This window comes from Marmota flaviventris, chromosome 3 (genome assembly GCF_047511675.1).
Source record: "Marmota flaviventris isolate mMarFla1 chromosome 3, mMarFla1.hap1, whole genome shotgun sequence".
NCBI lineage: Eukaryota > Metazoa > Chordata > Mammalia > Rodentia > Sciuridae > Marmota > Marmota flaviventris.
The window spans coordinates 124,536,901-124,551,386 of NC_092500.1; the positions used below are offsets into that span (position 1 = coordinate 124,536,901).

Below are 14,486 nucleotides of genomic sequence, written 5' to 3' on the forward strand. Positions count from 1 at the left end.
CTTAGTGGTAGAGTATGTGTTTATTAGTACACACGGCACTAAGTTTGATCCCCAGAGAATACACATTTTTGTTGTTGTTTATTTCCTTTTATCTCCATATCTCATTCCCATTCCTTCCTCCTCCAAAGGGCAACTCTCTAATATATGTACTTTGCCTTTTTTCTGTGCTGTTAAAGTCCAAGTGTTATTGCTCATTTTCATATTGGTTTCTGTATATATAAAATGCTTTTTCTTACTTTTCTTACTTGTTAAAAGTTTCATATATGTTGGTACCTGCACATTTTTTTTTTTTTTTGCTTCTGTTGCATGAGTATGCGCTTTTACCTATCCATTCTCCCAATGTGGAACATTAAGGTTGTCTCTAGGCCTCTTCCACCAAAAACTCATACTGTGTTGGAACACTTGCGCTTGCTGCCTGATGGAGCTGTGTAAAAGTTTGTTTGAAATACATTTCAAGAGGCAGAATGTTGGTTCCTGAGTTACAGTAAGTATCCACTGGTTAAAGACAGTAGATTCATTAAGAAGACAGTATGAGTCAGGCAGGGTGATACGTGCCTATAATCCCATCTATCTGGTAGGATGAGGCAGGAGGATTCCAATTGAGGCCAGCCTCAACACCTTAGCAAGACCCTGTCTCAAAATTTTTAAAAAATAAAGGGCTGGAGATATAGCTCAGTGATAGAGCACCCTAAGTTTGATCCACTAACACACAAACACATACACACACATACACAAAAAAAAATTGAAATGGGCTGTTGTTTCTCTCATAAGACCTGGCCTAATTTATCCCCAAACAGACCAACCATCTTCTTTTCAATCTATATATTCTTCACCAATACCCTTTCTTGCCCCAAATATAAGCACTCCGCGGGTGTGGCTTTGGCTCATTTCTGTCTTTTTAAAACATTATCCTTACATGACCACTGTAACTCCACATCATGTACAACCAAAAGAACGGGAAGTTATACTACTCCATGTATGTATAATATGCAAAATACATTCTTGTCATGTGTAACTAAAAAGAACAAATTTTTAAAAACTTTTAAAATTTTTTAAAATAAGGCATTTTTCCCATGAGATTTATCTTATCTTCGTGTCAGCCCACATCACTAAGTAGGTGATTTGATCTTCCCCAACACACATGTCAAACACTGATGGTTCTGATCCCACTGTGTATGGTTATGGAGCAGGCATTGAAAGAGGTGTTGACTTGTGAAAAACACCAAGAAACTTGTCTAAAACTTAATTTATCATTCTTTTCTATAAACTATTGTCTCCTCTAAAATGATCACTTAATTTTTTCAGTGACTTAGACCTGAAATAGCAGTCATCCTGGGAGTCTCACTTCTTTACACATCAAATACACTTAAAATCAGGAGTTAGCAAACTATGCCCTGGGCCCAAATCTGGTCTAAACTATAGTCAGTTTTTGTGTGGCCCAAGAAGTAGGAATGTATTTTATAACTTTAAATGGCTGGGGAAAAGAGGCAGAATAAGATTATTGCATGCCACTTCATGAAAATTATACAAACTCAAGTTTTAGTGTACATAAATAAAATCTTTTTGGAATACATCCAAATATATATACATTTGTTTATATATCACCTATGACTGCTTTCACACAATAATGACAGAGTTTGAGCATGAAATATTACCTGGCTCTATAACAGAAAAGATTTGCTGAGCTCTACAGTAAATCATTAAGTCCTATAAATATTTCCTTTATCCACAAGCAGCAACCAGAGCCCAGGCCCTTGATATCTCACTAATGTGTGACATTTCATAAATGATGTTTCCATTTCCCTTGGTCCTATCAAAACTCTGTTCACAACCTTTAAGTGGCTACCTGTTAACTACAGAATAAAATCCAAATTCTCTTATCTTTGCCTACTGACCTTTAGCCCTTATGTCTTTCCAAACTACCTCCCACCATTACCCAACACATGTTTTCTATAACTCACCTGGGCTATTTGCTAATTCCAAACACTCTAAGCTTTGCTGTTTGTCTTTGCCCAATTTAATGTCCCTATAACTACCCAACTATCTAGTGCATTCATCAAAGCTTAATTTCCATGCTAGCTCCCTGCTCCTCTGGTTCTCTCTGGACAACTTTCTTAGGGCACTTAGCAGTCTTCCTCCTGCTGTACAGAACAGAATTCACTTCATAACACATATGCTTTGCTTGAAACTCAAAAGCTCCTTGATAACAGGAACCTTGTTTCACCTTTGTATCCCTGTGTCAGTCACTGCTTCGTACATAACATCTCAAGGCTTGTTAGCATGTTTGTTATTACTAAACTTGAAAGAGCCATTTCATGGTATCCTATTTAATACTCTGCTCTGCACACAAGAAACCCTCAATAAATATGTGCTGAATCCCGTTTTTTTTTGTTGTTGTTCTTGTTGTTTTGCCTGGTTGACCCACTGAGCTATAGCCCCAGCCCTTTTTATTTTTTATTTTGAGATACTTTCATTAAGTTGTCCAGGCTGGCCTAGAACTTGCAATTCTCCTGCCTCACTCAGCCCCCAGAGTTGCTGGGATCAACAGGCATATGCCACTGTATCCAGCTCATCTGCTAAATTGGAGGAGACCCTCCCAGTGGGCTCAGTGATTTTAAGAGGCTCTACTTGTATTTGTATCTCCTCTTTGCAGCCACTCTACCTTTATCTCACAAGTTCTCTCTCAGAAAAAATGACCACCAGCCCATTCACAGCACCCCCCTTCCTCAGGGATTCAATTCAATCCCACCCATCTTTCCTGAACACTCCAGCCTACACTGTTTCCCCCATCAAACTCATTGCACTAGTTTGTGTCACTTAGGCACACGGTCACCATCAGCTCTTGTATAGCTGATTAGTTTCAAGTCTATATGTCCTGATCTCTAATACTAAAGTCACTAGGGAGTCAAAAACAGTATGGCTGAATGAAATGGACTCCTTCCTTTGCAAGAACCTTCTGGACTTCCAGTCTGTCACCACTTAAATGCCATATTTTCCTTACCCATCCTGCTTACCTTGAACCTTCGAGCTAGAAACTTATTCTTGATCTCTAAGAAATTGCCTCGGTTCATTTCACCCTTAAAAGGCTCATTGAGGATGGCATAGCGTGGGTCATTCTGGATGTCCTGCCACCGAGCATAACCATGGCTATTGGGAAAATGCTCAGGAAAAATAAAACAAGGAAAACAAGAACCTCAAACTAAAGGCCCTTCAGAACCCTGCACCAAGAACCCTAGTCCAGACTCAGGCAAAGGATACTTTATGATGCCAGCTAACAGCCAGTAGTCATGCCGTCGATGCCAGATCTCATAAGTCTTCTTGGTGACTGTGGCTGCCCGCTCCTCATTCTGCCAAAGGGAATGCAACTCTGAGGAGGAATTTAGGGAAGGTTGGAGAAACAGGAAAAACAGCAAACATCTGTGAGAATTCAGAAAAGCCATTTATTCTTGTCCCCCACTCCATCTTATTATGGTTTGCCTCTCACTAACAGAATGTAGAGGAGGACACAATCAGCTTGCATTCCCTCATCCAGCAAAGGTAAAGTCTTTGTACCCTGGTTTCTAATGAGAACCCCAATTTCACTTCAGATCCTTTTAACCCCCAGTGAGTCCCACATCTTCGTACCAGTAAAACCACCATCTGCAATATTAAACATGAAACGCTGTTTGATATTTTTCTTCTGCTTCTCATCACTCAGGTCCTTGGGGGTCTCTCCATTCTGAAGCATCACCTCCTTTTTCTCATCTTCCTCTTTCTTCTCTTCTACGGGATACATGGAAGAAAAATATCAACACTGGACAAAGTCCAGTACTATGGCCCTTCCCCAGAGTATACATGCTGTAAAATATCCATCCACTTCCCTACCTATTTCCACCCAGGTGTCTCCTGAGTGGAGGAAAAAGGTGCCACCAGCCCAGCCCAACTAAATCGAGGACAGGTGGAATCTTTTAATTTGGGATAAAATATATGGATATGGGATAGTAAGGCAGGAGCAGATAATGCTTCTGGTTTTAGAGTTCTTCCAAACCATAATCAGCTTCTTCAAACACCAACCTTTGTCCTCCACCACAATAGGGGTCAGATCTATTGCTGACTTCTCTTCCACCTTCTCCACATCAGTAACACCTGAGAGAAAAAAAAGCACTGAGAATATATATACCTAAAGCAAGAGTTTCCTCCTCTGTTCCACACAATTATCCAATTGGAATAGTCCCTCATCTAAATTTCTATAATTAAAGTCACAAAGGATGTCTCGGGGACTGTAATTTAGAAGGGTACAGGATTCTTCAAAATCATTTCCTCCTGACACCTCTACACCTGGTTTTAAGTCCACGAGTGCCTATGATTCACCCAGGGATCTTTAGTGTTTGAAAATGTGGATACCTTTGGGCTCTGTCTCCATGGGTTCCTCTGTTCTCTCCTTTACTTCTGCCTTTTCCACTTTCTCCTCTCCCTCTGTGGGTTCAACAAGGACTTTTTCATCCTCCGAAGCAGGGGCAGGAGGCTGTGTACACTTCAAAGGAAAAAAAGATGATAAAGCAGACAAGCTAACACTTAAAAGGAAGACTGGCCTTATGTGTTTGCTTTGAGTATGGCATCTTACCTCACCCATCTCTTACCTCAACAGTAGCCTCAGGAGCTGCAGATTTAACCTCCTTTTCTCCTTCTGGGCTCTCTTCTTCTTTGAGGTTATTTTCCTCTATTTTTATCCCATCCTCTGTAGGCCAATAGGAGATAATCAATTAGGAAAAAAGTACCAGATCAGAGAAAAGGTTATGCTTTCCTAATTTTTCATCTTAAATTGTCCTCTCGTGCCTTTAAGAGCCAGCCCTATTCTTAGGATGGCTCTCCTAAACTGAGAGGGAAACTGCTGTGTGTCCTGCCAGACTACCCTGTTAGAGCTGAGCACAGGGAGCAAAAAAAAGCACAGGCCAGGACAAAAAGAGACAGAAAGAAATTTGACAGGACAGGCAGATTTACCAGCAGGTGGAGCAGGTGCAGGAGTATTTGGTTGTGTGTCTCCTGGAGTAGAAGGTGTAGGAGTCTTTGGAGAGGGTGACCCTGGCTGGGACATTTTCTTGTTTTCCTCCACCTCAGCCAGTTCAGGCATGCTCCAGCGCCCATTAACATGTTCAAACTCCTGAACCTATAGCAAAGGACAAGAAGTTGAAGATCTAGTTCCAGCTATGAGCTCCTTTCCTACTGGACCCTCATTTCCCTAGAAGCCTTTAAAAATGTACAGAGGCTCAGGATTCACCTTTTTGCGAATCAAGGACATGACACCAATCCTAGTAAGGACATGCTGGCGAGACAGGCCTTCTCGGGGGACACCATCAGCAAAAGTCTCAGCTCCATCTGCCCCTGGCTCACATAAATGCCGCATGAACAGAGAGACATAAGCCCTGTGGCAAAGAAGGGAGAGCAATGAGTTAAAAGAGACACCATGCTGACTCCTACATCAGATTCTTTCCCACCCCTTAGGCATTACCGCGGGGAATGACTATGGCTCTGCCTGGAGGTAAAGCCCACTGCACTAGAGGGTCAATCTCCAGATCCCACACCACAATCCAGGTTCTGTTTGAGGGCAGTTAAGAACACAACCCATATTACTACCAGCTTCTCCTACCATCTTCGGCAGAAGAAACAGCTATTTCCCTGCATAGCCTGGACTAACACTGGAATGGCCACACAGTAAAGTAAAGCCCATGTTCTACATCAGTCACCCCAGCCCTATAAACTTACTTGAACTCTTTCTCTGACTTGCCTCGCAGATCTCTCACAAGCCACTGGGTGGTAAAAGCATCCTGAGGTGGCATCCCATATCGCATAATTGCATTAAGAAAGGCTTTTCGCTGACGAGCATTAAAACCAAGAACCTAGGGGAAAAAGAAACCTAGGTGAGAGGGAGCAGGTCTCACTTCACCAAAGACTTAGTATCTAGCATTCAACCACCCTACACCATAATCATGTAACACTTACTTCAATATTCCCACCAACACGGGCCAACAGAGGAGGCAATGGCTTATCTTTATCATTCCGCAGGCCCTTACGACTGGGCCTGCGGGGAGCTGCAAGAAGGAAAGGATGAATGAGTGACACTGATAAGGTAGAAAACAAAGCAATATCTCAAAGACCAGCAAAAAGGCACAGTTCTTACCTTCTGAACGTTCATCAAAGTCTTCATCACCTTCCTCTGAAGCCACTGAGTAATCGGACTGGTTGTCGGACTGGTCGTCCTGCCAATCTGGAGGGAGAGAGGGCAGATGAGCGGGGCCCACTGCTCTAGTGGAACGGCCCATGGGTGGGGGGCGGGGCCGGCCACACACACCTCGGTCCTCCTGGGAGCCATCATTGTAGTTGACCTGTTTACGGATTCTTTTTCCTTTGCCCAGATTTCGGGCTAGATCTTCTTGCTGCTGCTCATAATGGTGCCGCAGCAATTTCTCCCAGTAGTCAGGATCCACACTTTCTTCCTGTTTTATGATTTCCCGTTCTACCTCCTCTTCCTCCTGGGACATAGGGAGGGCCAGAACTCAGGGGTGCTGAAGTCAACACCACCAGTTACCCCTGGGTCCTCGCAGTTCCCATTCTGCTAGCTCCTTTGCATGACTGGACTCTTGAATACTTGGTATGCCTGCTTGTACCTACAAACTTAGAACGTATTTAACAGGACATGGATCCTCAAGTATGTGTAGATTACTAAAGAAAAATCTGGACTGAAGTTATCACAGGAGAAGATGAAGAGAAAACACACTTTCTTCCTTTCTTCTAACTCTACCAGTACATATCCAATTGGGAGAATATTAAAAGAAAAAGATTAGAGCTTTAACAAACAGAAAGAGGGATTTCTGAAACACTGCAAATAATCTTCATTAAGATAAAATAAGCCAGAATAGTCCTTCTGGTCTTCGCAAACTCATAAAAATTTACCAACTGTCTGCAAAGGAAAGAAAAAAATAAATTACATATACATAGGTGTATATACATATATAAAAACATATATACACTCACATATATATCTCCTATGTCCCAATAATGATTATGCTCCTCTGAAAGTCTTATGTGTTTTTCTAAAATATTTCAAAACCACTGATTGAATTCAAATCCTTCATAGTAGAACTAAACCACTGCTAATAGCATTAATAGCAGAAACATTTAATGATTAAATACCCATTATTATGCCACTAATTAAATAAATTACAATACAGGTTAAGCATCCCTAGTCTAAAGAATCTGAAATCCAAAATGCTCTAAATATCAAGACATGACTTTGAGAGCCAGGCATGGTGGTGTACCTTCTATAATCCCAGAGACTTGGAAGGCCTAAGACAACAGGATTGCAAATTCAAGGTCAACCTCAGCAACTTAGTGAGGTCCTGTCTCAAGAGGCATAGGGGAGGTGCACTGGGGATGTAAACCAGTGATAAAGCACCCCTGGGTTCAACCCCTAGACCCCTCGCCCCCAAGAAAAAATGACTTTGAGCATAATGTCAGCCCTCAAAAAATTTTGGGCTTCAAATTTTTGAATTAGTGATGTTCAAACCAGTCAAATTTATGCAAATATCCCAAAATTCATAAAACTGTCAAATCTAACCCTTCTGGTCCCAAGCATTTCAGATAAGCAATACTCAACCTCTACTTCCCAAGAACATGTTATAGAATTTTGGGGGGTACTGGGGATTGCACCCAGCCCAACAAGGACATATTATAAAGGGAGAAAATGGAGGGAGACTTTATGTTTTGATTTGGATTGTATCTCCAAGATACATCAAGTAGATATAAAAGCAATATAGATGCTGGGTGTGGTGTTGTACACCTGTAATCCCAGAAGTTTGGGAGGCTCAGGCAGGAGGATCAAGAATTCAAAGCAAGCCTCTGAAAAAAAGGGAGGCACTAAGCAACTCAGAGAGATCCTGTCTCTAAATAAAATACAAAATAGGACTGGCATTGTGGCTCAGTGATTAAGTGTTCCTGAGTTCAATCCCCAGTACCCACTAAAATAAAAAAAGAAAAGGTAGATAACTTTATGTATAATAAACTTTTGTGTTTTAAAAGGTGTGCATATGGATTGTGTATGTAATGTATACATATATGCACACAAGTATAATTCATATGCATATAAAATATATTTGGAAAGATATACAATAAACTAAAAACATTAGTTGCCCCAGAAAGGAAATTAAGCAATTAGAGAAGGGGTTTTTTTTGGTTTGTTTTTGGGGGGTTTTGGGGTACTGGGGATTGAACCCAGAGGCACTACCACTAAAATGCATTCCCATTCCCAGTCCTTCTCATTTTTATTTGAGACTAAATCTCACCAAATTGCTTAGGGTCTTGCTAAATTGCCATTGCTGGCCTCAAAGTTGAAATCCTCCTGCCTCAGCCTCCCAGGTCCCTAGGATTATAGGCATGCACCACCATGCCCACTAGGTTAAAGGTTTTAGAAGAGAGATCTTCCTATCTTTGGAATTTTGAACCATGATATGGTCTGGATAAACATTCCCTAAAGGCCCATATGCTACAATCTTGGTCACCAACCTATGGTACTACTGGGAGGTAAGAGCAGGGACCTAGTGAGAGGAAGTTAGGTCACTGGGGAAACACCCTTGAAAAGGATTTTGGGACCCCACCCCTTTCTTTTTCCTTCCTTGCTGCCCTGAGGTGAGCAGCTTCCTCTACCACATACTCCTCACCATAATAAGCTGCCTTGTCACAGGTCCAAAAGCAACAGAACCTATTAACTATGGAATGGAACTTCTAAAACCATGAGCCAAAATAAGCCTTTCCTCATTTTTTGCCTTTTTTTCCTCCATTCAGTACCAATGATCAAACCCTCAGATGGTAAGCAACTGTTATACCACTTTGCTACATGCCTAGTCCTTTATTTTTTGAGACAGGTTTTTCCTGAATTTGAATTCCTCCTGCCTCAGCCTCCCAAATGACTGGGATTACAGGCATGCACCATCACGCTTGGTCAGACTTTCCTGTTTTTAAGTTGTCTAATGTATTTTGTTATAGTATAGAAAAGCTGAGCCAAGCTTTACACCTGTAATCCCAGCAGCTAGGCAGGCTGAAGCAGGAGGACTGCCTAGTTCAAAGCCAGCCTCAGCAATTTAGCGAGGCCCTAAGCAACTTAGTGAGATGCTGTTCTCAAAGTAAAATGTTAAAAAGGCTGGGGTTGTAGTTCTGTCGTTAAATGTCCCTGGGTTCAATTCCTACTACTAAAAAAGAAAAAGAAAGAAAAGTAAAACTGAAAAATAAATTCCATGTGTTCAAAAAAATAAAACATGGGCCAGGTGTGGTGGCATTGGCCTGTAATCCCAGCAACTCAGGAGGCTGAGGTAGAGGATCACAAGTTCAAGGCCAGCATCAGCAACTAAGACTGTGTCTTAAAATAAAAAATAAGAGCTGGGAATGTGGTTCAGTGGTAAATGCACCTCTGGGTTCAATCTCCAGTACCCAAACAACAACAAAAAACTTGGGTTAAGGATGTAGCTCAGTGATAGAGTGCTTCTAACACATATGAGGCCCTGGGTTCAATCCCCAGCATATGAACATGCGCGCGCACGCACACACACACACACAAATATGAAAAAAAGTAAACAGCAGCTGCAGTCACTAATCAGAGGACAACTTGTACATTTGTGTAGTCACTAGCACAAATTATTCACTTAGCACAAGCTGTCCCAGCCAATCACTTCTAAGTAACACTGCTACTGAAAACAATAGGATCTCCTAACAGGAGAGCAGTTTTTGAATATTTGTGATCTAGAAGCCTACACCAGAATTCTCAGCCAGTTACACATAAACTGTGATTAGAAACATCACCTTCAAGAATTTAAATAAATAAATAAAAGCAATGTTATGACAAGTACATCAAGAAGATCGTCCTGAGTTAGAAGGATAAGAAAAGATGGCAGGGGCTGGGGTTGTGGCTCAGTGGTAGAGTATTTGCGCCTAGCATGTGTGAGGCATTGGGTTCGATTCTTAACACCACATATAAATAAATGAATAAAGAGGTCCATCAACCACTAAAAAATATATACACATATATTTAAAAGGGGGGGGGGGGCTGGGAATGTAGCTCAGTGGTAGAGCACCCCTGGGTTCAATCCCCAGCACTGAAAAAAAAAAAAATGGAGTTTATGATTTCAAATTTCCAGATTTGTTGTAAGAATTAAATGCGGTACAAAGAAATGGTAAATGTCTGAGTGGCAGACATAACAACTACCCTAAACTGATCATTACACATTACATATTTGTATTGAAATGTCCATTGTACCCCATAAATATGTATAATTGCTATGTCAATTAATAATAAAGTATTAAAAAAAAAATAAGAAAGCAAAGACCACCAACAATCTATATCAATTCAAAGAACCTTGAGCCATCTGATTTAAAGGGGACCAACAGAGAAAGTACATTTTATTTTTCATACACATAAACACATATACTCTCTCACATTTTTCATATATTTTTCTATCATTTGGGAGAGAATAATATTACAACAGACCATGCCTATCCAGTTTAGTTTTTTACTATAGCAGATACCCTCCACATACAAAAAAAAAAAAAAATTTAAGGCAAGTAATTCTAATCTTTTAAAATACATCAGGAGGCCAGGCATGGTGGCACACACCTATAATCCCAGCAACTCAGGAGGCTGAGGTAGGAATATCAAAAGTTCGAGGCCAGCCTCAGCATATTAGCAAAATCCTATCTCAAAAAATAAATAAATATAAAGGGTTAGAGGATGTGGCTCAGTGATTAACCACCCCTGGTTCAATCCCCTACCCCGCCCCAAAAAAAAGGAAAATAGTTTATCCAGATATGTATTTCATATCCTTTCTTCCAAAGAGACCTGAGGTAGCATTTGTGTAGAATTAACAAAATCTACTTAAAAAAGAGAGATCCAGGTTAAGAGGCAATATCTATTAGGAGTAAAAGCAACTATATATTTTCCAACACCAAGGCAAAGATGAGAATGTGATTAGTCATGTTCTTTGTTTTCAAAGGAAGAGGTGTTATCAATTATCAATGTACTAATTTATCTACAGATGTTTTTCACTTTGCTCAAATACCATCTTAGTTTCAAGTCTAATTTTCAGGCCAATCAGCAAGCATAGCACTGCCCTGATTCATACTCACCCCCATTTCTTCTTCCCGCACCACATACTGGGCCACTTTGAATGAGCTCAAATATTCATTCATGCCCTGCAATTCTGTGTCTTCTGTCTCATCCTGGTTACGGTCCAGTAGTCGTTCAATGGCCTTATCATCATAATGGATAACACTGCTATCTTCTCCCTCTTTGTTGTCTCCTCCTATAAAGAATCAGGGGCCCATAACCCAAAGTCAACTTCAGCAGCTGCAATGGAAAAAGCAGATCCCACAGGACCCTGGGTATCAAAGGTATTTCCTACCCTTTGAAAGAAGTCCTACCCCCCAAAACTTAAGTTCCTGCCTAGCTCACCTCCATCTGTGGCCTCATCCTTGAATAGCTCCTCAGTGCCAAATTTGAGGATATCATCAAGCTCCTGTTTAGACATAGATCCAGTCTTGGAGCCCAGTCCAGGCCGCACCACTAGATGTGTGAGCATCATTTTTTTCTTTGCCACCTGCGTGATGCGCTCCTCCACTGATGCACGGGTCACAAACCGGTAAATCATCACTTTCTTATTTTGCCCAATGCGGTGAGCTCTGCTAAAAGCCTGAAATTTAGCAGAAAATAAAGTCAGAACCCATGTTTTCCAGCTGCCACACCCGCCTTGACTTTCATATAAGTTAAATCTAGTATGAGACAAGGGCCACAACTTGTCTTCATATGAAACTCCTTTCACACTCTTGTCCCCCAGACACCACCATCACTAACTCAAACTCTAGTTTATAGTAAGTTAGATGATATAAAAAGACTCTTGCTGGGTGCAGTGGTGCACACCTGTAATCCCAATGGCTGGGGAAGCTGAGGCAGGAGGATCGTGAGTTCAAAGACAGCCTCAGCAAAAGCAAGGTGCTAAGCAACTCAATGAAACCCTATCTCTAAATAACTAAATGCAAAATAGGGCTGGGGAATATGGCTCAGTGGTCGAGTGCCCCAGAGTTCAATCCTGGTACTGGGGGGTGGGGGAAGAACCTATTATTTCCCAGACAACTAATTCCAGAAGGTAGAGCCACCCGCATAGAGAATACTGTGCATCTTCAGTAAGTTGCTCTCTAAAGGCTACTACTTCTGCTTACCTGGATATCATTATGGGGATTCCAGTCAGAGTCATATATAATAACTGTGTCAGCAGTAGCCAGATTGATCCCAAGGCCCCCAGCTCGAGTGGAAAGCAAGAAGCAGAATTGTTGAGCTCCAGGTGCTAAGAAAGGAACCAAAAACACTGTTAGAGGTGTATTCTAGGGGCTGCGGTTGTGGCTCATCAGTAAAGCACTCACCTAGCACATGTGAGACGCTGGGTTCAATCCTCAACACAACATAAAAATATTGTGTCCAACTATAACTAAAAAAATATTTTAAAAAAAGAGGTGTATTCTAAATTACAATTAATAAATGTCAGAAACATAAAGCTCATAGGCAAACGCCACAGTAACAACTGTAAACAAGGTCCCCCAATCATACTGAAATCACTCTGAAAATTTAGGGACACAAAGGATTTTACCATATAATAAATACAATGGGAAAAAAGTAATTTCACAGTGGAGAATCTCAGCAGACACCACTTTACTAAATCATCAGTTATTACCAGAAATGGGACACATGAACATCATATCCACCCCATTATGATGCACTGAAAAGGACACAGCATCACCTCTGTGGTATTCTTGCCAAAAATGTCTAATCAAATCAAGAGCAAGGGGCTAGGGTTGTGGTTCAGCGGTAGAGTGCTCGCCTCGCACATGTGAGACCCTGGGTTCAATCCTCAGCACCACATAAAAATAAATAAACAAAATAAAGATAATGTGCCCATGTATAAATAAAAAAAAAAAATCAAGAGTAATCATCAGACATACCCAAACTCAAGAGACATTATACAAAACAACTAACGAGTACTCATCAGAAGTATCAACATAGGGCTTGGGATGTGACTCAGTTGTAGAGTGCTTGCCTAGCAAACGTGAGGCACTGGGTTCGGTCCCCAGCACCACGTTTAAAAAAAATCTAAACAAAATAAAGGTATTGTAAACATCCTCAAAGAATATTTTTTTAAAAAAGTATCAACATAACGAAAGAAAATGGGGAAAAATTAAGCAATGTCATAGATAGGAAGAGGCACAATGCAATGTGGGACCTGGGGTAGAATCCTAAAATGGAAAAAGGACATTATAGGAAAAACTGATGACATTCAATTAAAGTCTATAGTTCAGATAAATACCAGAGTTAATTTCCTGGTTTTGATCACTGTACTACAGTTATGAAGACAAACAAGAGGGCTGGGTTGTGACTCAGTGGTACAGTACTTGCCTAGCATGTGTGAGGGTCTGGGTTTGATTCTCAGCACCACATAAAAATAAAGGGGCTGGGGATGTGGCTCAAGCGGTAGTGCACTCGCCTGGCATGCGCAGGGCGCTAGGTTCAATCCTCAACACCACATATAAATAAAATAAAGAGGGCTGGGGATGTTGCTCAAGCGGTAGCGCGCTCGCCTGGCATGCGTGCGGCCCAGGTTCGATCCTCAGCACCACATACAGACAAAAGATGTTGTGTCCACCGAAAACTTAAAAAAAAATAAATGTTAAAAAAAAAAAAAAAGAGAGAGAAGCGCTCCTGGCGCCATCTTTACCAAATAAATAAATAAATAGATAGATAGATAGATAAATAAATAAATAAAATAAAGATATTGTGTCCACCTAAAACTAAAAAATAAATATTAAAAAATAAAGATCGATCAACAACTTAAAAAAAAAAGACAAACAGGATAAAGTAGGTATACATGAACTCTGTACTATTTTGTAGCTTTTCCTTGAAATCAAAATTACTTCAAAATAAGTAAATTGAAAAAAAAGATGTAGTAGAGTCTACTTAGATAAAGAAGTCTGTCCCAACTTAGCAGTTAAACTTGAGCAAATCCGATCCCTTTCGGCCTCAAGGCTGAAGAAGGGGGAATTAGACAAAAAAAAAAAAAAAAAAAAAGTTCTTTTTTCTAGCAGAAAAAACAAAAACTCCAATAGAAAAAAAAAAAAAACTCATAGGAATAGTCCAATACATTCTTCCAATAGAGACATTCAAAAGCTCTCCTCTTCCATTATCAATTGATGAAGACCCAAAAAAACTATACAGAAAAAGAGATACATTAAAACAAGTGATCCGTCCAAAGATAAAAGTGAATCAGGATGCTGGGAATAAAACCCCTCCTCTCTTACCATTGAATCGGTCAATGGCCTCTTGACGCATGTTCCCAGTGATTCCACCATCAATACGTTCGTATTTATAACCTTCATGTTCTAAGAAATCCTCTAACAGGTCCAGCATCTTGGTCATCTGC

At 40.7% G+C, this 14,486-nt stretch overlaps 1 protein-coding gene and 1 non-coding gene across 13 annotated transcripts in view; both read right to left on the reverse strand.

The window, feature by feature from the left end:
• The window catches only part of Chd4 (chromodomain helicase DNA binding protein 4), a 30,904-nt gene that overhangs the window by 3,481 nt on the left and 12,937 nt on the right, over positions 1 to 14,486 (reverse strand). For 8 of the 12 annotated variants that reach the window (XM_071610347.1, XM_027951254.2, XM_027951257.2 and 5 more), the window contains exons 22-37: positions 14,365 to 14,482; positions 12,238 to 12,362; positions 11,474 to 11,711; positions 11,149 to 11,324; positions 6,329 to 6,509; positions 6,158 to 6,244; positions 5,980 to 6,068; positions 5,743 to 5,876; positions 5,258 to 5,402; positions 4,981 to 5,146; positions 4,620 to 4,717; positions 4,384 to 4,513; positions 4,054 to 4,125; positions 3,625 to 3,762; positions 3,259 to 3,367; positions 3,015 to 3,147 (exon numbers count right to left, since the gene is read on the reverse strand). In XM_071610347.1, the coding sequence (XP_071466448.1) occupies positions 3,015 to 3,147; positions 3,259 to 3,367; positions 3,625 to 3,762; positions 4,054 to 4,125; positions 4,384 to 4,513; positions 4,620 to 4,717; positions 4,981 to 5,146; positions 5,258 to 5,402; positions 5,743 to 5,876; positions 5,980 to 6,068; positions 6,158 to 6,244; positions 6,329 to 6,509; positions 11,149 to 11,324; positions 11,474 to 11,711; positions 12,238 to 12,362; positions 14,365 to 14,482 (2,139 nt within the window). Of the gene's footprint in view, positions 1 to 3,014; positions 3,148 to 3,258; positions 3,368 to 3,624; positions 3,763 to 4,053; positions 4,126 to 4,383; positions 4,514 to 4,619; positions 4,718 to 4,980; positions 5,147 to 5,257; positions 5,403 to 5,742; positions 5,877 to 5,979; positions 6,069 to 6,157; positions 6,510 to 11,148; positions 11,325 to 11,473; positions 11,712 to 12,237; positions 12,363 to 14,364; positions 14,483 to 14,486 lie in introns of all 12 variants that reach the window. The other 4 variants (XM_071610344.1, XM_071610346.1, XM_027951253.2 and 1 more) reach the window with 2 other exon arrangements.
• Positions 4,801 to 4,940, reverse strand: LOC114104962 (small Cajal body-specific RNA 11). Its single transcript, XR_003584919.1, has one exon. It is a non-coding gene; the product is annotated as a small Cajal body-specific RNA 11 (non-coding RNA).